At 33.9% G+C, this 22,659-nt stretch overlaps 1 protein-coding gene across 1 annotated transcript; it reads right to left on the bottom strand.

Moving 5' to 3' along the window:
• Positions 1-3,246: 3,246 nt before the first annotated feature.
• On the bottom strand, positions 3,247-10,469 carry LOC114304593 (uncharacterized). The gene is made up of 2 exons (XM_082902188.1): positions 9,650-10,469; positions 3,247-4,681 (listed from the first exon to the last, which is right to left on the bottom strand). The coding sequence occupies exons 1-2, from the start codon at positions 10,319-10,321 to the stop codon at positions 3,752-3,754; spliced, it is 1,602 nt and encodes a 533-aa protein (XP_082758314.1). The 5' UTR covers positions 10,322-10,469; the 3' UTR covers positions 3,247-3,751.
• Positions 10,470-22,659: the final 12,190 nt, after the last annotated feature.

A 22,659-nucleotide genomic window follows, 5' to 3' on the forward strand; every position in this document is an offset into this window, starting at 1 on the left:
TACTTTCAAAACAAGGCAAAACAAAGTCTTTATCAAAACGTATAACATAGTTTTATTAAAAATACCACTCACCTAGTGCGTCAAACGTCAGGGTCAAGCAACTCCCAATCCTACAAACACATGGCAAGGTCTATTGAATGTACTACTCAAAATAAGTCTAGCATGCATGTAAATGACCTCGGCATTTTTCAAAAACTAAGTCAAATCAAATCAAAACACCGTTTCTCATTTCTTGAAAACAAGCCGGGCAACTACCAGGTCTAGGCCGAGGTCCCACACCTCCTTGCCGAGGTGTGGCCCAGACGGCCACATTCAAAAGTGAAGTCGGGAAAATCTGGATTTCCCTCTTGATAAACATGAAGAACATGAAGAACATGAACATTAGGGAGATAAATGCAAAGATCAAAACTTGCCATTACAAAAGCCAAGATTTCATGCTATGAACTCAGAAACATGGACCTGGGTACCCATACTCAAGGGCCTTGCTAAAACAAACATAAAAACGTGGTTCTAGATGCAACTTTTGGATCAAACGAGGCTTTTCCTCAAGAACACAAGAAAACCATTTTCTCTTTCCAAAACCAACTTTAATCAATGCATGACGTGCAGAACGAGTTCGATCGCGCAATGCAGCGAGATGATCAGTAAGAACAACGAGAGCAGGTTAAGATTCTAACCTCAGAACTCGAATCTAACGGTTCAAGCTCCAATGATCGAGCTTGGAAATTCTCTTTCTCTCTCAAAACTTCTCCTTCTCCTTCCTAGAGATTCTCTCTCTAAAAGGCAAGATCTGATACAAAATAATATGTTTTCCCGACAGTCACTGTCTTAACCCTCTGCTGGGGCACGTGGCATCGGCTGATTGGCTCTATCCAAAAAGGTGACTGACATGACAAGACAAGACCAAGACAAAGCGTACTCAACAAGTTAGGCGGCAAGAATACACTGGCAAGTAACGACGTCGGCTAACAACAAGACTCCGGCAATCAAGAGGCAAGGACATCTTCTTGGAAGGACAACACTTGACTAAACTGTGCCACACCTTGGCCTAGATGTGCCACACCTCGGTCTAGGTCGTACCATTCCAGGAACAACATTACTCATGCAAGGGTCAAGGATCTAGAACGTCTAGATATTAACATCTCAGCCCAGATGATGCACATCTCGGCCTAGGCAACGCGAACCTTGGCCTAGACGGTGACGTCTCGGCCAATATGCCAGGGTAAAGATGGAGGTCAACTAACGGGGTTCCAAGATAGTTCTAAGTGACAAAGTCTCAAAGGTGTCTAGGCTTAAGATGACCCCGAAAACACACCCGACGAGAACAAAGCATGCAAGCAATCACTCAAGCAAAACAAGACAAAATTTGCAAATGCACATATATTAAAACAAGATTATCCATGAATGTGTGCGAGTAGGAATAAGTCAAAATAAGGGTTGTTATAATTCCTCTACCTCCAAATGGACCAGAGCACAGCCAATGGAATGGCCTTCCAGATAACCATCTCCTTTTTTCTAAGTGTTGAACCAGCCCACCAATGTAAAAGACCACTCACTGACCCTGGCATTACCCAATTCACACCCTACCAATTAATAATATTGGACCAAATCCTCCAAATAAAAGGGCAAAACAGCAGAACATGGTTCACAGTCTCCACTTTGTTCCTACAAAAAATACAATTTACATTTGATACATCACTGAGAACACCAATTCTTTGGGGATAACATGATGTTTTTATCCTCTCTTTCCATGCCAACCACACAAAAAACTGCACCTTTGGTGGAGCCACATTCTTCCAAATGAACCTAACTAATTTGCTAATAACTTCAGAAGATAGTTCACTCCACTTATAGGAAGAAACAACTGTGAACATACTAGACTTATCTACATTCCATCGTAATGTATCCATCATTCCTTCCCTAAGGGCAGGAGCATTGAGTTGCATCACCTGCAGTCTCCTCAACTCTTCTACTTTCCACTGGAATGAAGTTCTCCTGAATACCAGTCCCCACTCTTCATTACCATTCCTCTTGCTATTTACCACTCCACAGATTCAGATTTATCAAGGGCCACAGAGTATAATCTTGAGAATTCATCTTTTAGACACACATTGCCAATCCATTTAGCTAGCCAAAATTTTGTTTTCCTTCCATCACCAATAATTAGAGTTATGTTATTATTGAAAAATTCCACTAGCTCAGGACAAGATCTTGCAAGCCCCAATATATCTCCCCAGACCATTGACAACCTGGTACCTGTAGCAGGCAAAGGCCACAAACCCCTTCCAACCTCTCTATATTTGCTGCAAATCACCCATTTCCAAAGAGCATTATTTTTGGACCCAAATCTCCACCATTTCAAAAGAAGACAATCATTTATGAGTCTCTCCCTTCTTATTCTTAAACCCCCTTGTCTTTTGCTTTGTGTGATTTCCCTTCATTTTACCAGATGAATTTTTCTTCTCAATTTATCCTCACCCCATAAGAACCTAGACTGTATTTTATCAATCTCCTTGGCATTCCCTTCTGGCATCTTAAACAAAGATAAGTAGTATATTGGTAAAGATGCTAACATAGACTTTATCATTGTCAACCTACCTGCGAAGGATAGGAATGTCCTTTTTCCAAGAAGCCAACTTCTATTTGAATTTGTCAATTACTAGTTTCCAGGTCCTTCTTCTCCTTAGATTGGCTCCCAAGGGCAAACCCAAATAAATTGGATATGTATTTTTTGTTCGGCAGTTGGTTATCGAATTTGTATTTTTTGTTTGACAATGAGATTCTAGGATATTTGATTTTGTTCGATTCTAATAAACCGAACAAAATTCAAACAACCCTATTTAAAAACGAAACGAAAATGTTTAAAAAAAAAAAAAAACTCACCATTTCACTTTTTTGCTAGTCCTTTACCACCACTTCTTCATCCATTACTTTATTTTATTATCAAAACACTATTATTCTCGGTTTTTGAAATATGTATAGTAAAGAAGAAGAATGAGAAAGAAAACAAAAGTAGGGATCAAAGTGTAATAGGTGTAAAGAGATAATCAAATCTATTTAATTTTTGTCTAGTCCTTAAAGGTAATTTCATGCGTGGATAAAATTGAAAAAAATAAAACATCTCAAATGAGAAGTGTAAAGAGATAAATGTGTTGTGTAAGTAGAATTTCCCAACAAATTATGTTAATAAAACAACTTTTAATTTTTTGCTACTTCATATATAAGTGGAGGAATTTGTATTCAATTAATATTTAAGGACATATGTTAACAAAAGTCATATAAGAATTATGGATGTAATTTGTTTTTTAATTAATGTACAACAAGAATGGCAATTGTCATTCCAAAAGGCAACAGTTGAAATATTGCGCTGAAACAATGAAAGTTAATTTGTTTGGAAGTAAAAAAGCTAATAAAACAATTGACAATAAAGTAGAAAGAGTAGTACATCAATAGGACAAAGCCATATGCAATGTAATAGAATAGAAATCTAAATAGACATTTGCTCAAACTTCCACACAGAAATTTGCAAAACCTTCAAGACCAAAAATAAAATAAAATAAAATAAAAAAAATTGAAGGCAAGATATGCCCTAAAAGCCAAAGAGAAATAAATAAATGACAACATCACCACACACCAAACCTCCCAAAAGCATCTTATTCTTTAGGCTAATAAAGATAAACAAAACAAAAATAGAAGCATAATACATATATATATATATATATATAGAAAGTCTTTAGCCCATTGTTCTACATCATGACCTTTCTAACAAACGGAGCAGCATCTGAAGGCGTTTCCTCTGATGTCCTACCACCAAAATCAATGGAAAATCCACCCCCAAGTTACCACCAATTGCGACCCATAATGGCCCCATGAAATAAATCAAAAGAGCAAAAACACATGATAAAATTAAAAATGATATAGTATATGAGGAGGATGGTGATATGACGAAAAATGATACCCCATAGCTCGCCATCAGATAGAATAGGGAAATGTACAACAAGATACTTACGAATTGTATCGGGAGGATAAATATAATCGTTGTGAGTGAAACAAGAAAGCATATTGTGTTCAGAAAATAAAAAATTGAGAAGAAGTTTCCGTATGTAAAAGTTGCTTTGGATAACTTATTTTTTTTTAATAAAACTAGCTTGGAAGGATCCACGGTGGTGGCGGTGTTGGTGAATATGGTGGCGTTAATATAACTCACGTTATTAGTAGGAATAAGGTTGTTGTTGGTGTTGGTGGACATGATAGTTGCGTTAATATGGTTTTCATTGGTACTAAGCAGATTATTGTTGTCGCCAGTTCCTCTCACTATTCCACCAGGGGGGCTAAGTATAGCTTGGAAAGTAGCCGTTGCAATTAGAACAGCTACAACCAGTATTGCATTCCGCATCTCCATTGTCAATTCTCTTCCTTGATAAAACAATAGTCGGGTAAAACGTTCAATCCTCATTTGTGGGGACTTAAAAAATTCAGCAAAACGATAATCCTCAGGAAGTGATGTACTTTTTAAAGCTCCTGCATGGTCTAAAGCTTCCTTAATTTCTCTTTCGACCTCACCAGGATTAAGAACTGTTGTTGCAATGTCAAGTGCTGTTCGACCCTCCAAATTCTTTGCATTTTTGTCTAGGTCAATCTTCTGAACTAAACGTTTTTTCTGAAGTAAAGATTTCACAACCTACATAAGAGAAATGTATACAAAATCGTTAATTAATATAAAATTACAATATGCAATGGAGAGATCAGTGCACAACACATTCTTTATAATTAGATATGATAGGGAGATAAGTGGCTCTCATGTGACATTTGTGTATAAAAGTTAATTTTATATATTTATATTTATTTATCTATGTATTGTTGGAAGAACAAACTCAATTTGAGTTTGAAGATGGTGAATTCCAAATAAAAGAAGAAGCTGCCAAAGAATTCAAGAGTCAAAAAGAGAAGTTCAAAATGAAGAAGAACATGGAAGCAACTAGAAGGAAAAAGAAGCTTCAAGGAAGCTCCACTAATGAAGCTTAAGGAGGAAGTCACACTATAGCACACGTTTTGTACACAGATTGAGTGCCTATAAATAGATGTGTTGTGTGATTGTTTTAGATAGAGTGCGAGAAAAATGTAATCTCCAAAGAGAAACATAACATCTCCAAATAAGGAGAATTCTAAGAGAGTTAAGAATTTGTGAGTTTAACAGAGAGTTGCTCTGTTTTGTATAATTTGTTTGTGATTGAATAAAATGAGTGTTTATTTAATTAATTCCTCTCTTTGTACACCATCACAACTGGTATACACCTCTCTCCCACTTTCAACATATATAACATCGTATATAATTATATAACATATTATAATTGAAAATGGAGCACATCGCTTTATTGTTTCATATACATTTTTTTTTTAAAAAAAACAAAACAAAATAACAAGGCTGTTTAATATAATTTGTTTGTGATTGAATAAAACGAGTGTTTATTTAATTAATTCATCTCTCTGTATACCATCACTACTAGTATAACCTCTCTCCCACTTTCAACATTTATAACATCGTTTATAATTATATAACATATTATAATTGAAAACGTAGCACATCACTTTATTGTAACATATACATTTTTTTAAAAAAAACAAAATAACAAGGAAAAAAAAAAACATTATAGTAATTTCATAATCACTAAAAGAAATTAAGGTTTTGGAGATAAAAATTTAGGGATAAAATCACTTTTTAGGAACAAAATATTTTTGTTGCCAAAAGTCTTATTATTTATTCGTCCTCATCCACCAGACGCTGCTCGGTTGAAGTAGACCGTGTGTGCTTGGATGGGCGTGATGAAGGTTGTTGAGAAGGAAGGGCCACAATAGCCTGTTGCGTTTGGCTTGGTGGTGGAACTTCGGGTCTGTTGGTTTCGGTCAAGAGGGCCCTGACTCTATTTCTCTTGGCCATCTCTTCTTCAGCGGTCAGTGGGATTAGTCTAATTTGTGGCAAGGTTGGGTCTGGTTCGGGGGCGTCCTCAAGCAGAAAGTCTATTACTCTGGCTTTTCGGCGACCGCTGTAACGGTATGTCGGCTCAAAATTACGAAGTTTGGCCCAACTTCTTTCTGAAAAACGTAGTGCGGCGCGAAGTATGTTCAGGTTGGGATAACTATACAAAGATTGAAGATGGGCTAAATCTGCATTAAGAAGATCAACTGTTAGTTCGGTTCAGGAGCAGGTAATCGAAATAAAAACAAATCATGTGAACAAACCGAAGTAATTATACCAGGTGTTCCTTTTTTCCAGTTTATATTTCGGCCTGGGATCTGGGCTTGGTGGTCTTCGAAATTCCTAGATACCCAGAAAAAATCGTCATCGTTTAAGTCCTTATCCGGCGTATCTTTTATTATCTTTTCTCTGCGACGGCGTATCCTAAGGTAGTAGACCCAGCCGTTATCTTTGGAGCCAATGGAGTATTGGTGGAATATTTCTGCTAGACCGAGGTTAAGACCGGTTCGGCGGTTTAGTTCGGCTATTCCCATTATTATACGGTAAGAATTGGTCAAAAGCTGAGTTGGGCATATTCTGGTTTGTCTTAGGAATTCACAGATCAAGGGTTGAACGGGGAATCTTAGTCCGGTTTCTATTATTGATAGGAGGGTGAAAGGTACATAGCTCTCTTTTTCCCATGGAACGATATCTTGTTCGGCCAGGATAAGTTGGATGTCGTCAGGGATGTTGTAATTCCTTTGAAATTCGGCCAGGCCACCAGGGGTTTCTACCAAAAACCTATACTTCCCCATTTATTTTTTAAGTTATTGATAATTTAGTTCGGTCGCAAAATTGTGCTCAGTAGCTCGGTTGAGCGCGCAGTGGAGTGCTTGGGCAATCTAAGTTTGCAAAGTGGAAAACAAAGGGGTTAAGCACAGATCGTTGGACCGTGCTGCAAAATAAAAGCAAGAATAGGAGTCCTACTTCGGCTATGTGGATACTACAAGTTCTATCTCGGTTTTAACAAGGTGCTTGGTAGCTCGGATGGATTAATGGGTAATGTTAGACCGGTTGAGCGCCTAGGGGCAGCTTTCTGAGTTCGGTCTAAAAACTAAGAAAGCTGGTTTAGCCCCAAAGACCTAGATCGATCGAAATTAAGGTTTCCCAGTATGCTAAGTGCAGACTTAGTTCGGTTGGGTACCTCGGTTAAGGTCAATCAAGAAGTGGTTTGACTTATTGACTACAAACTACTTTCTAGTTCGGTTAAGTAGTCTGATAGAATGACATTGACTACAAACTACTTTTTAGTTCGGTTATATGGTAATTATGGATCAAACTAAGTGTTTTGTAGACAGTTTCATGAAGTTTATGGGGTTCTTATGAAGTTTTTTCCTAGAAAACGCAAGGTAGAGCAAGAAAATATGTTTTGCAAAAACAGAAACAGTGTGCCACGAATGAAAGAAAGCAAATGCAAAGACCACAAAAGCAAAACGGGTTTGAAAAACTTACCAGGTGAAGAGAAGGAAATGGAAGTAGAAAATAGCAGCGAGTACGAGCTTCACAATTGCAAAGGATGGAGAACAATGGAGGCAAAAGGAGAGAAGAAAGAGTGAAGGGTAAGTGATTCAGGAACAAAAGGGTTGTTTTGTGGAAAGAGAAGGGGCAAAAGGCGGGAACTGTTCAAATTATACAAAGTACGAGGGCGGCGTTATAGCTGTGGATGGCCAATAACAACCTGCCACGTGTCATTAGAATGGGAATCGATTCAGATGCTGTGATTGAAGAGACGTTTTGATCGGACAAGCGGAGCCCGGTGTGTAATTAGCTCAGCTGGATAAGCTAAAAGGTTTTAGCTCGGCTAGATATGCTTAAGGGGTTTTTTTTTTTTTTAGCTCGGCTGGAAAAGCTAAAAGGTTTTAGCTCGGCTGGAGAGGCTAAAAGATAGTATTAGTTCGGCTGGTAAATAGGTAATTCCTATCATGCTATGCAGATGAAATTAAGGGGCAATTGAGAGGGTAATTTATATGCAAATTGGGCCGAGCTGGGTTGTTATGGGTCTCGGTGTGAAGGATGAGTAAAAAGGCTTTGAGGTTAGCCTGATCCGGAGGAGACTTGAAGCTAGTTTGGTCCAAAGGAAGCATAAAGTTACTCCGGCGGAAAGGATTCTTGAAGTTACACCGGTCCCAAAGAGGTTAGCTTAGTCACCATACTAAAACTTGTACCGGTTGTCGCGGTATGGTTAGATCGGTCATGGCATTGAGAACCGAAGTATACTGAGCCCTCTTTGGGACATGGTTTTGGGGTTAGTTCGGCTTAAACTAGTCTATGGATAGCTCGGTCTTGGCATGTGAAGCTGAGATAGGAGAAAAGCAAGGAAAAACCGAACTAACAGTTAAATCGGTCACTCCAGTTAGTCTAGCATGGCAATGTTATTTCGGTCGTATGATAATCCGGCAAAGTTAAAACCATCTCACTTGGTTTAAGCAGTGAGGGGGGTATTGAAGGATAAGTATTATACTTTAGGAGTATGAATCCTAGGAGGACTCTGCATGGAGGAGTAGAAGTCCTACTAAGATTGTGCCACACAAAACCTATAAAAGCTCACAAACATCACATTTGGAGAGGTAACACTCAACTTTGTTTTTTGAATACACAGAGCATTTGTTTATTTGTCAAGCTTACTGACTTAGGCATCGGAGGGGTTTCCGGCACACACCCGCCGGCTAGCTCACGTTTGTGTTTTCAGGGAGTAAAGCGACGTCGTACAGAGGAGCGCAGACTTGATCAACAAGATTATATGAGAAGGTTTATTTTTTTTCCGTACACTAATCATACATTTTACATGATCATATTTATCATAAAAGATAAATTTTGGGGACAATTACACTGTCGTTGTGTCAGTGCAAATTAATTATAAAATAATAAAAAATTATAATTATAATTGTTAATTTTTATAATATATTTCACCTTTTTGTAAATATTTTTCCCTTACTCCACTATCACGTTATTTCTCTTAAACTTTAAAAGATTTTATTATTATTTAGCATCGAAATATATTAATTGATCTATCGTGTATAGTACAGATTTTATACTAATCATGTAACTATAATATAAAATATAATAGTATAGCTAGATAATATAGATGTAAAAATGTAGCGGAAAAAATCTGTTCATGTATAAAATATTGTAAAATATATAGGAGTTCCTATCAATTGTTACCAATAAATATGAAAAAACACCAATAAAGCTAAACACATTTTCAACTAAGGCCCCCTTTGATTGTTCGGATAAGATATAAAGATTTGATAAAGATATGTAATATCTAAAGATAAAGATGTGACATAACATATATTATAGGGTATGAGATGAATTATATATACTATAAGGTCACTTATACTATATTTAGTTAAGATATTATAGGATGAGATAAGATGAGAGATTATTTTTTATATTTGGATGAAAGATGAGTTATATCTAACGGTGGGCGATATACAATACTATGAGGGATGGTATTTCATATGCCCTATTTTGTATTATATACTATAAGTACTCTCTATATTCGGAGCAAGCAAACATGTGATATAGAAAGACAAAAAACAATGTAAAACTCACCTCATATTATATCCGGTCCTTGGAAACAAACAGGCCTAAGTATTATAATGAAAACCAAAGAATAGATAGGTGGCATGCCTGAGTCTGTGAAGTGGACACCGCAATGTGCAGTAGGGTGTTGTCTTCATCATCTTTCCAGCCTAGCACATCATGATGTTTTCGGATCCTGCGAAGGCTTCCCAACAACACTTCAAAAGCTTGTAGCTTTGAGTTTTTCACTGCAATGTGCAGTGCAGTCTCATCTCGAATTGTCCGATCCACCATTGATTCCGGATAAGCACATAGAAATTCAGCCAAAAGATCAATGTCTCCTTTTTCAGCTACGTAGTGCAAAGGAGTCAAGCTTTCCCTTCCTTTGACTCGTATGAGCTCCTTGTCAAACTTTATGAGCCGGCTTATAGTCGAAGTGATCCTATTTCGCAAATCCCGGTCCTCTGGGCTTAGCTCTTCCATATTTTGCAATTCCGGGTCTGAGGGGCTTAGGCCTTCCCTACTTTGCAAAGCCAAGTCCAAGGGGGTTAGCCCTTGTGGGTTCAGCTTCTTACCAAATGATGGCATTAATCTCATCATTTCTAAAGCGAAATGTGCATGCCCAACTGAGGCAGCTATGTGTAAAGGAGTATCAACAAAAGGGATCTCATCTATACTATCCAAAATTTTTGGGTAGTCTTGTATACACCCGTACAGGAGACTGATATCTCCTGCTTCTGCAGCCTTCATCAACCTTTGTTGAACATGTTCGTTCTCCATGACACTTGTGACTAAGAATATAGCACTCAAACGAGGATTGCTTTGTGATTCTAACTTCTAAGACTAAGACACTGGAAATTATACTTAAGTAGTGAGTGTAGTGCTGAAAAGGAGGAATGTGATCACCTTTTATAATTTGGGAAATAGCAAATCAATGTATGTTTGGAAAAAAAAGTAATGGTCAAAGTTGATTCAATGAAAAATATAGAGACAAAAACAATAATAATACAGGCAAAGTACAAAAGTTACTGGTGTAATTTGTCTAATTGTTTTTTTTATATAATGTAAATATCTCCCATCTTTCACAAATTCTTTTTTTCAAATTTGAAAAGAAAAAAAAAATGTTTAAGATGATTTTTTCATTTTTAACGTACATACCACCTTCCTTTTGTGTCTTACCACAACCAGCATTTGAATTGCTAGTGTAATTTGATGGGAAAATTTAAAGGTGAAGGATATCCTTCGGTTCAGATTTTAGATTGGAGGATATTGCTTGAGTTTGTGGGGTTCATCATAGGTCCCGTTTCAATTATTCAAATTGTTAATTTTATTGGACACTTCGTATATTTTGTCTATAAAAAAATTAGGTCGATCCATTAACCATAACTTGTTCAATTTATTACGTTTTTCACTAAAAAATATGTGATTTATTTTTAAAAACATGTTGTTGTCTATTTTTTTAGTAAAAAATTGAATAAGTTACAATTATTGAATCAACCTAATTAATTTTTTGTACAGATAAAATACATAAATGTTTGACAAAATGAACTGTTTGAATAATTGAAATGGAGCCCGTGGTGAGCTCCACGGATCCAAACAATACCTTTCAGTCTAAAATCTAAACTGGAAGAGATCCTCCTCCAAATTTAAAATATTTTATTTTCAAGTTGCACAATACAATTTCTTTGACAATTGTGCGAGAGTTTATTCACCAAAAGTGTTTAAAATGTAGATTAATAGAAGAATTTGGATACCAAGCATGAGTTCATAGCATGCGTAAATTGAACATCAAATTGCCACGAACTCATATAGTTGTCGATATCTCCTATCAATTTGTGAAAAAAAATTATAATAAAATGAAAATGTTGCATATATTATGCATTATGATGTTAGATCTTCTTAAATTTCTTTTTATTTTTTTGTATAAAACTCCTCCCCACCATACATACAATAAAAGTTAAAAAACAATACTCGATTCTACTCTACCATATAGGGTAGGGATCACACATGAGAACCAAGATGTCTCTTTAGTGTTATATTACTAGCTTGTCAAATGATTATTCTATTTGAGAAACATCATATGTCTTTTTAATTCTACATGCTTCAGATAATTAACTCATAATGATCAAAAGAAGTAAAAGAAAAAGAAAAAAAAAAAAAAACAAAAGAGGGACCTGTCACAAAATTAAAGCCAAAGTGTCATTTTGTTACCACACAATATGGGACAAGTATCCATGTGATCAAAAGAAGTAAAAGAAAAAAGAAAAAAAAAGGGACCTGTCGCAAAATTAAAGCCAAAGTGTCCTCTTGTTACCACACAATATGGGACAAGTATCCATGTGAGACGTCCAATGTCAAATGCTTAACTCTTGCTCATCCAAGGACCAAAAAAAAAAAAAGAAAGGAAAATGTGGGCCTTCCTATACCATATAGGGGTGTAAATTTAACCTAATCTACTGTTGGGTTACGCAGACTCGCATTAAAATTTAGGTTGACGGGTCGAGTCACTAGACTTCGGCTTGGGCTCGGACTTGGGCCGAGCCTGATCATTTTTATTTTTTTCTATTTTTTTTTCACTAAAATTTTATTTTTTTATACCAAAAATGACAATGGGTCTTAAACGGGCTGGGTCTCAAGCTAGGTTTGGATCCAAGCCTTGATAGGTTCGGCCGCAGGCAGACTTCGAATTGGCCATGGGTTTCCGGTGGGCTTAATCTATACCCCTACCACATAATATAGGACATGAATTTCATGTAAGGCACAAGATGTTTCTTTAGTACTAGTTGTCAAATAATTAACTCTTATCACATTATGGGGTAAGAATTCCATGTAAATGCTTGTTAAATTATTAATTCTTAGTGATTAAAAGAAGTAAAAAATAAAATGAAAAATACTATCTACCATTTAATTAGGAGGAATTTTTCAGTGTTAATAGGATATATGTCACGTGATACTTTTTATTATTGTGATTTTATTATATTTATATTGGGTGTTTGAAGAGAAATAACCCATCACTATAATATGATATGCAACTATAATTTCATGTGAAAGACAAAATATGTGTCCTTAATATTCTCGTTAACAAATTAATTCTTTATGCACAATATGAGATAGGAATTAATTAAGAGACACAAGATGCTTCTTTCATATCATAGGATTATTTGAAATGATTTAAATAAATATATTTTTTAATTTTTATCAAAAAAATTTATAAAAAAATAAAAAATAATAATATGACCTAAGATACATCATGCCAAACAAGCTCCATATATCTTGTTAATCGATTAACTCTGAATGGCCAAGAGAAGTAAAAGCGAAAGAAAAAAAAAAAAATGGGGAAAAGGAGGGCCCTCTATATCACCCAATAGAACAAGAGTAAATCATTACTGCTATACCACATGGGACAAAGATCCCACAACTTTGCTCTAGACCCCAGTGGGGGGTCGCACTACCAGTGAGGTGGCGAATCTCCACTAGTTGAAACTCAAAAAATAAATAAATAAATAAATAAAATAATTTTTTTTGTCCAATCACAGCGCGCCACCTCACTGGGGATCGACCCCTAGTGGGGGTCCGAAACATTTTTCAAGATCCCATGTGAGATATATCAGATGTCGTATCAAATGATTAATTAATAACACAACAGGAGTATTATATATATTAATTAATATACAAATATATATTATGATATTACAAAAATGATTTAGACCTCTAAAAATAGACTTCTAATAGAGTACTAATTTGTCTTTTTCTTCTCCATTTTTTGTCTTTTACTTCACTGTTGTTTTTTTTTTTTTTTTTTTTTTTCGGACAGCTCATTAGAGCTGCACTGTAGCAGCTCTAATTAGAACTCTACAGCATGACTGATGATATTATTATTAAGTTTACTCATTATATAAATTATAAATATTAAAATTTTTTAAAATTATGTCACATAATTTATTAATATATTAAATAATATATCAATTAATATGATCCATGAATCCATTTATAAGATATGAAGTATATCTCTTTGGTATGAGTTGTCTTATTAAATGATTAACTCCTAAATAATCAAAAGGATTAGAAGAAAAAGGAAAAAGAGAAGGGGTTGTTTGAAGTGTCTTAAATAAGTGTACTTTTTTGTCTTTTTGAACTAAAAAATTGCGGAAGAAAATATGGATGTTTGGGTTAATTTTTTAACTTTTTATGGAAAAATGTGTAATAAAAAATTGTAAAAATTGATTTGTAGGGAAAAATTAGGATTGAGAGTTGTGCAACCGTAATTGTTGACTTTTGGTGAATAATGTTAACTTTTTAACTTTTTGAGTAACTTTTTGATTTTTTAACTTTTTTGTAATATGCCAAAAAATTAAAAGTTAACCCAAACATATATGCCAAATTTTTATTATGCATACAAATTTATGCTTTTTAGCTTTTGGCTATATATATAGGGGTATTTTTTTTAAGGTCCCTGATATTATGATTTTATAGTATAAAGGACATCAACTATTTTCATGATGTCTAAGGTCCCTCAACATCAATCCAGAGAAATTTCAGTCCCAGAGAAAATTCGATCCAGAGAAAATTCAATCCAAAGAAAATTCAATCCAGAGAAATTCTCTGGTCCAAACCAGAGAAAATTCAATTCTGTCTAAAATTTACCTCTCATTCTAGCTAAAATGAGGTGTACAGTTCTAGAAACTAAAGAACGAGAAAATGAAAAACATGAGTTGCAGAGATAAATCTCTCAACAGCAACGGTATACGGACACAGCTCGTTGCCTTGAAGGTGGCATGCACATAATCACCATGATGAGTATGAGAACAATCAGCATAAGAGTTGACTTGATATCTGGAGCTTCATCTTCACCTTCTGCCATGATCAACACTTCTTGCTCAAGCTTTCTTCTTCTTTAGTTTGTTTCTCTGTAAACTATCAGTTTGATGCTTTTGCTTGTTCTTGTACTCTGCCCAAAATAAAATGTAAAGTTGTGGTTAACAACCAAGTTGACTTGTTAATTATTTTGTGCCTGAGTTGGGAGTGTACATTGAATTTGCATTTAGTTTCTTTGAATTTGCATTTAGTTTCTTTGAATATTTGACCTAAAATTCAGTTCAAATGAAAAAAAATAATCGAAATAGACGTTTTGTGAGCTAAATTACCAGAGAAATTCTCAATCCAGAGAAAATTCTCAACCCAGAGAAAATTCAGTTCCATTGCCAAATACTCTTGGAAGCTTGAACCCAGAGAAATTTGAATTTTCTCTGGGTTGAATCCAGAGAAAATTCTCAACCCAGAGAAAATTCAGTTCCATTGCCAAAAACTCTTGGAAGCTTGAATCCAGAGAAAATTCAAATTTCTCTGGGTTGAATCCAGAGAAATTTGAGAAATTCTATTACTAAGAAGGTGGAGAATTTTTAAAAACAGAAAAAGAAAAAAAAAACCTATTTTAACCTCCTTCACTTGTGCATGTGTTTGGTCTCCGACTTCAGAATTTATCAACCATGAACCATTGCCTCCACTCTCACTCTCATTCACTGACATACCCACTAAATTGATTATGACAATACCAGAACAAATTCCATAAAAACAAGCACACATGCGTGTTTATAAAATTAGAGAGAGGGAGAGAGAACAGAGTAGTAGAGAAATCCAGAGAAGTTCTGAATTTATCTCCAAAGAAATTTTGAATTTCTCTGGAACTGATATTGATGTTTTATGGCAGGATGGGAAAATACAAAGGCTCAAGGCTTGTATGATGATGCTGAATTTTCTCTACGTTGAACCCAGAGAAATTTGAATTTTCTCTAGGTTGGATGTATATATAAGAATCAGTTTGTGTGCACACTTTTAAAAAAATCAAAATAGAAAGCACACCGGGATTGAAAAACCTGAAAACACACTCAGATTTCTTCTTCCCACAGTAACGAGCAGCCATTGGATTAAACTAACCAAACTCTTTTTCTCTCTCTCTCTGAAACAGTGATAATAGCTGATTCTTGGTTGCTCCAATGGGTTGATGATTGAGTACTGAAACATAAATTCAATGTAACAATAGACTATACATGAAAAATTGAATGAAATAGAGAAATGAGTATTAAATATTCACCTGATAGAGAGAGATTGATTTGGTTTTGGAGCTCAAATCAATGGTATGAATCAGAGAAAGCAGAGGACGACTTGTCGGAAATGCCGTCGTGCTCCTCATCTTCACCCTAAATTCGTGCTGGAATGCGAAACCCGGAAAATCCACCGACCGAGGTGAATCCGATGCCCGGGAACGAGAATGGGTGGATGGGCTCCAGAATACCCGACATTAGTTTACAAGAATGATTGAACACTTCATAGCCTGACAAATCTTCATCTATCTGTAAATCTTAGCTGCCAAACTATGGGTGAAGATGTGCCTTTGTGATCTATATACGTTGGGGCACAATGCAGTGTAGTTTGCAGATCTGCAGCAACAACAACACCACCAGTGTCCAATATCAACGCCTCTGGATCGCCGCTCCTCAGACGGCTCGGCGACGCCATTGAAGGTCGGATCCGGTGAAGGTGGAGTTCAATCGGTTGGAGAATGAAGTCAGAGCTGAGGACACAAGAGTTGATCTGGACAGGTATGAGAATGGAGAAGTTTAGAGAGAGAAAGTGAGAGATGAGTTTTGATTTGGTAAGGTCAAATTTCTCTGTGATATGTTTAGGGACCTTAGACATCAAAAAATAATTTTGTGGATCTCTCCCATTATGAAAAGTGGGAGAGGGACCCTAGACCAATTTTCCCATATATATATGCATACAATTTATTTATTTTTTTATTTATTTATTTTTTAATATATGCCAAACACCTACTTAGCATTAGATGAGACCGGCTCCCTCTCCACCTGTCCCGGAGACTGGTTCTTACCCAAAGCCGACAAAGGCATGGATAGGTGTCGTAGGTCACTTTGAGTTTATGTTAGAATCACTTTAACCTTAACCCAATTTATTTATTTTTGATATATTGGGCTAAAAGTCTCTCATGGGTCCCTTTTAAAGTGAAAAGGACATGTTAAATATTTGAAAAATGTTTGAGGGCTACAAAAATAGTGGCTCAAATGGCTCAAAACTGTCAAAACGTTTTGACAGTTTTGAGCCATTTGAGCCACTATTTTTGTAGCCCTCTACCATTGCTGTAAATATTTTAATTGGTAAACCTCTTAGAGAAGCAGCGTCCCTTTCATAACTGACAAATAAATTTATTTATTTACTTATTTTTTTTTTAAGAAAATTGCCCCAGACCCCTAGTGGAGCGACTCCCATCACCCCCATTGATTTTTAATTGGCCCAAATTTTTATTTATTTATTTTTGGATAAATTACACTAGCAGTCCTTATAGTTTGGGGCTTGTGTCATTTTGGTCCCTGACTTTTCAATTGTAACACATTTGACCTTGAATTTTGAATCTTGTTCCAAGTAAGGACAATTGAATATACTATTAGATTTTTCAAGGGCAAAATTGTCAATTTGATAAAATATAAATTAATTTAATAAAAATAAATGTTAAAAAATTATTTTTAAATGTTTAAAAAAATTACTTCTACCTACTAAAGATAAAATTATACAAAATTGATAAATCTTTAGAAATTTTTTTTTTTACCAAATTAATTTTTATTATGTATTTGGATGATGATCATGTAAAATTAATTTTTAAAAATAAATCATGTAATTTTTATTAATTTTTATCAATTTTACGTAATTTTATTTTTAGTGGGTAGAAATAATTTTTAAAAATTTTAAAATATTTTTTTGACATTTATTTTTGTCAAATTAGTTTATATTTTATCAAATTGATGATTTTGTCCTTGAAATTAAGCAATGGTATGTTAATTGTCTTTATTTGAAACAAGATTTAAAATTCAGGGTCAAATGTGACACAATTGAAAAATCAGGGACTAAAATGACACAAGTCCTAAACTATAGGGACTATTAGTATAATTTGCCCTTTATTTTTTTTTTTCAAGTCTTGCTCTCACAGCAAGACAAGTGGCGCTGGGGCTGCTGGGGGTCGCGCCTCATTGGGAGTTCACAGCACGGTTGTTTTTATAAACAATCTTATTCTTAATAACTATTTTTATATTTTAAATTTTAAAATGATATAGTTTTTTATTTATATATTGATTTTTAATAAAATTAGTAATTTTAAAATGCTCTTATTAAGATCTATTAAATAAGATCCATATTGATTATGAATTTTTTTTTAAAAAAATCATAATTTTTTTCCTATTAAAACTAACGCCAACTGTAAAATTTTATGGTTACGCCAATTATGACGGTAATTTTTAACCAACTAGGGGCTTAGTCCCCAAGGAAAGATTATTGGTTCAACTCCCTAGGGAGGAGTTAAATTAAGGGAGCACACACTTGGGGCTTTATAAAAGGTGAAGAGGTTAATCCCATTAGAACTAATCTAACGACTAACAATTAATTTTTGCGGATGAAAAAAAATTATGATAGTAATTTTATTTTTTATTTTAAGAATTTCATAATCAATTTGGATCTTATTTAATAAATCTTGATGAGAGAATTTTAAAAATAAAAATTTTATTAGAAACTAACATCTAGATCAAAAATTATATCTTTTTGAAATTTTAAATAGTAAATTAGTCACTAAGAATACTTTGGTAATAATGGTGTGTACTGAACTTTTTAAGAAAAAGTTTGTGTTTTTCCTTAATGCATTAAAATTTTATTATGAAGGGGCCTTTGACAAAATCTCCCTTTATTTTTTGTATTATTGTGTTATAGCAATTCAACATGTGTTTGATTTTTATTGTGTTAATGTGTCATTTCAAAAATTCACACTCTTAAAATACCCAATGTATGGCAATATAGAAATTTTTTTGCATAATTTATTTCATGAAATTAATCTTTACTAAATGAGGCTATTTATAAAATGTTTGATGTCAATTCAATTATATAATTCTAATTTAAAAAAGAGCAGATTAGTGGAACATCCCTCCAACTTTGGATGGTAGGAGAGGTCCAATATATTTTTTCTTATTAGTTAAGATCCCTCAAAAATATTATGAAAAGCTGAAATTTCTTTGTGAAATTCTTTTTAAAGAGCTTAAATTTCTTTGTGAAAAAAGAAGTTTCTCTAAATATTACCCCAAAAAAAATTACTGTCAATTTCTCCTTTTTTTTTTCTTTTGAGAAATTACAACAACAACAACAACAACAAAATCTTTTTTAACAAAATAAACCTTGAATTTTTAAGTTTATCAATTTAAATATAAGTATTTCATTCATCTTTTTTTTTCTTTTTTTTTTTCAAATCCCTATCTAAATTTATTATCCAAATACATTCTTAATGTTTTTTGTCAATCGGATTCAATTGAAGACTTTGTTTACGAAGCATGTGTTCATGACATGCGCTAATTGAACGTCAAATTTCTGCAAAGTTGTATTTGAGTCTTTACATAGTTGTGGTTGTCTTCTCTGCATGGCACACCAAAAAAAAAGTAAATAATAATAATATTAATTAATTTCAAGAAAATATCGCATATATTATACATAATGTGACTATATTCTCTCTCATTGCTCCTTTTATCTCCTTGTTTAAATCTCTCCCTACCCTACAATAAGAGTTCAAATATAATTCAATGCTGCTATACATTATAAGTAAGTCTTATGCAATGTGAGACACAAGATATGTCTCTTTAGTAATAAATACTTAACTTCTGAATTGATTATTTTATATGAAACACAAGATATAAGTTTAGTTCTAAATTAAAAAGAGTGATGGCTACCTCGCCACATGGGATAAGAATCCCATGAGAGACGCAACATATCTTTTTAGTACTAAAGTATTTGTTAACTCTTAGTTTAAAAAAAAAAATTAAAAAAATTTAAAAAAAAAAAAAAAAAAACCTCCCTACCACATGGTTGGAGCTAAGTAACGCATTCTCCCTACAATACCATATAGGACATGGATTTCATATAAGACATAAGATATGTTTTTCTAATATCAAATATCTTGTCAAATGATTAATTCTTACCACATAAATAGAATAGGAATCCCATGTTATACACAAGAAATCTCTTTATTAGAAGGAGCCTTGATAAATTATAAATTTTTATTAATAAAAATAAAGTAAAAGGAAAGATGAAAAATAAAAAGACTCGCTATTATAACACGTTAGAGTTAGAATAACTCATCACTACCTTATAAAATGAGGATAAAATCCCATGTGAGACACAAAATATATCAATTTTGTACTTGATGACTTGTCAAATAATTAACTCTTGTCACACAATATAGGATATGCTTCCCATTGTAAGGCATGAGATATCTCTTTTGTATCAAATGCCTTGTTTAACAATTAACTCTTTATGATCAAAAGTAGTAAAAGAAAAATCAAAAGGAAAAAATGGGGTCTCCTGATCACACTATTAGAATTGTGGTAACTCATCGCTACTACATGGTACTGAACAAAGATCAACCAAGATCCCATGTGAGACACAAAATATCTTATCAAATGATTGTCCTTTACTACATATGTGAGACATGAATTCAATTGTGAGACACAAGATATCTCTAGTACCACATGCCTTCCTAATTAACTCTTAGTGATCAAAAGAAAAAGAAAAAGCAAAAGAGGATCTCTTCAGACATCAGGATTAGAGTTAAAGTAGCTCATTGCTATCATACAATATGGGACATAAATTACTTTTTAAAAATAAAATGTCTCTTTAGTATTAGATGCCTTGTCAAATTATTAACTCTTAACAATCAAAACAAGTATAATAAAAAAGAAAGAGGTGGGAATCAAATATGCAACATTTCTCTTTACTAAATTGTTCTCTTAGCTCTCTTACATTTTTGTTATAAGCTATTAATTGCTATTACACAATATGGTACAGGAATAACATGAGATATATCTCCTTAGTATTAGATACTTTGTCAAATTATTAACTCTTAGAGCATCTCCACCAAAACTTTTAAAATTTGGTGTGCCAAATTTTTTTGAAGACTTAGGTAGCAAATTGACATATGTCAATTTGATCTATAAACTCTCCTCATAATATGTCAAATCTATTATTCTGTTATTTTTAAAAATAAAATTATTTGATTGGGTAGACTCAACATATGACTTCAACAGGGACCATGTCAAATTTGACATGTTAAGTTGATGCCAAATGCCAATTTAGCATTTGGCATATCCCGTGGATTTCATTCTTCATGTCCAAGTAAAATTATTGGACAGTCATATTGAATTTGACATATCAGGTGGAGATGCTTTTAGTGATCAAAACAAAGTAAAAACCAAATACAATGAGAAAGAAAAGTACACAGCATTTCTTTGTATTAGATGTTTCATTTGTCCTATTCTCTCTTTTACAATTTTCTTCTAAACTCAATCTTCCACTACAACAAAAATACATTTTAGTGGCACTATAGTAGTTAGGGTGCAACTCGGGCAAGTTCGGCTAGATTGGGAGATTATTCAAGCTCAGCCCAAGTTGTGTTGAGACCTGCTCAGACCCGAATTGTAACCCGAAATTGTCTTCCCAAGCCTGATTGATGTTAAACCCGAATTACCCGAGCTACCTGAATTGTACATGAATTTTATTTTTTTTTTTGCATCTAAATTATTAATTTATTAAAATTAGACTCTATATATTTACATTTTTTTTAAAAAATCATTAATAATATTGAAACAAATAATTAATATAATGTAAGAGAAATGCGCTATGGTAGTCTTTACAACTTGTGAGAGAATAAAAAATATAGGACTGTTGGAAAATTTGGTTTTACAAGGCTTATTTTGGGCCAACTTTGAGCCCAAAATTGAGTGGACCCCAAACGTCTTTTGGGGTGGGTCCAAAAAGGTGACGTGTTCCGTGCCTCATGATAAGTCACATGGTGAAAACGGTTCATCAAAACCATTTATGAGTGAATGGAAAGTTGACGTCGTTTCTGGGTTTGTGGAATAGGAAATTTAAGATTTAAATGTGGGTTTCCTTGTAAGACTTGTACCACATTAGAAACTTAAGAAAACTTATGTGTGTATATAAGTTCTAGGTGGCAACACTTGGGTTGGGCCCCAAGGAGTACCCCAAGTTTGTAGAAGGGAGGCGTTATGGGCAATTAGAACCTTAGCTCAAACTACCACACGCACGCCGCCGCTGTGCTGGGCGCGGGTGTGGGTTGTGGGTTTGATCGGTTCTAATATTAATTTTTTAGATAAAATTTATTTGAATTTTTTCTAGAAATTCTTAATGAAATTAAATTCCAATTTTATGCCAAAATTGAAATTAATTTTCTGTCCATATTTTACCAACTTCAGTCTGAAATTTCAACAGATTAACTGCATAAAACTACTCATAACTACCCAGCAGTTACAGATATGAAACTGCATAGTTTGACAGATTCACACAGTTCGAACAGATCAAACAATTCCAACGGATCTGTTGAAATGTGAACTGCACCTGTTCATTTCAAAACCACACCTGTTCGGTTTGAAAATCAAACCTGTTCAGTTCTATATATACCAGATCTGTTCCAGCATTTTATCATTCCGAAAATTCATTCTTTCCTTTTAGTTTTGCTCTCTTGCATGATATAATCTTCATATTAATTTTAGGAAAAATTCAAAAAATAAGAATACAAGTTTTTGTTCGCCAAACAAATTGTTTAGAGTACTACTACAATTTGTGAAGATCATTGTATTCTGGGAGATAGACACCACTTAACCGTAAGCACCGTAGCAGGGCGAATTTATCTTAAGGACAGAGTGTCTCACACTCGACTTGATCTTTTTATAATTATTTTGGTTCGGTAAAATAAATTTGGTACGTTATTTATTTTATTTCTTTAATTTAGTATCAATTTATTTATTGTACATCGAAGATTTTTCCAACAATCTTAAGATAAATTCGAATTATTCTGTTTACAGAATTTTTGTTTGTTTCTTTTTTTGTTTCTTCTTCTTACAAAAATTATTTTCTGTGATTTTACAAAATAATATTCTGGTTAGAAAACAAATAGTAGTAATATACTGTCTATTTTCATTGACAACTAGTAGTAATATACTGGTGTTATTAACAATTCAAAATATTTATTTGTGGAATTTTATCAGAAATTAATTTTGATT

This window comes from Camellia sinensis, chromosome 13, assembly GCF_055761805.1.
Source record: "Camellia sinensis isolate YWXY chromosome 13, ASM5576180v1, whole genome shotgun sequence".
In the NCBI taxonomy this organism is placed as follows: Eukaryota; Viridiplantae; Streptophyta; class Magnoliopsida; order Ericales; family Theaceae; genus Camellia; species Camellia sinensis.

Bases quoted from the DNA above. Each gene is read 5' to 3' on its own strand.
- LOC114304593 (XM_082902188.1), bottom strand. From the start codon at position 10,321: ATGGAGAACGAACATGTTCAACAAAGGTTGATGAAGGCTGCAGAAGCA. The intron at 4,682-9,649 runs GCATGCCACCTA...TCTCTTATGTAG, and splicing joins TGTCCACTTCACAGACTCAG to GTTGTGAAATCTTTACTTCA.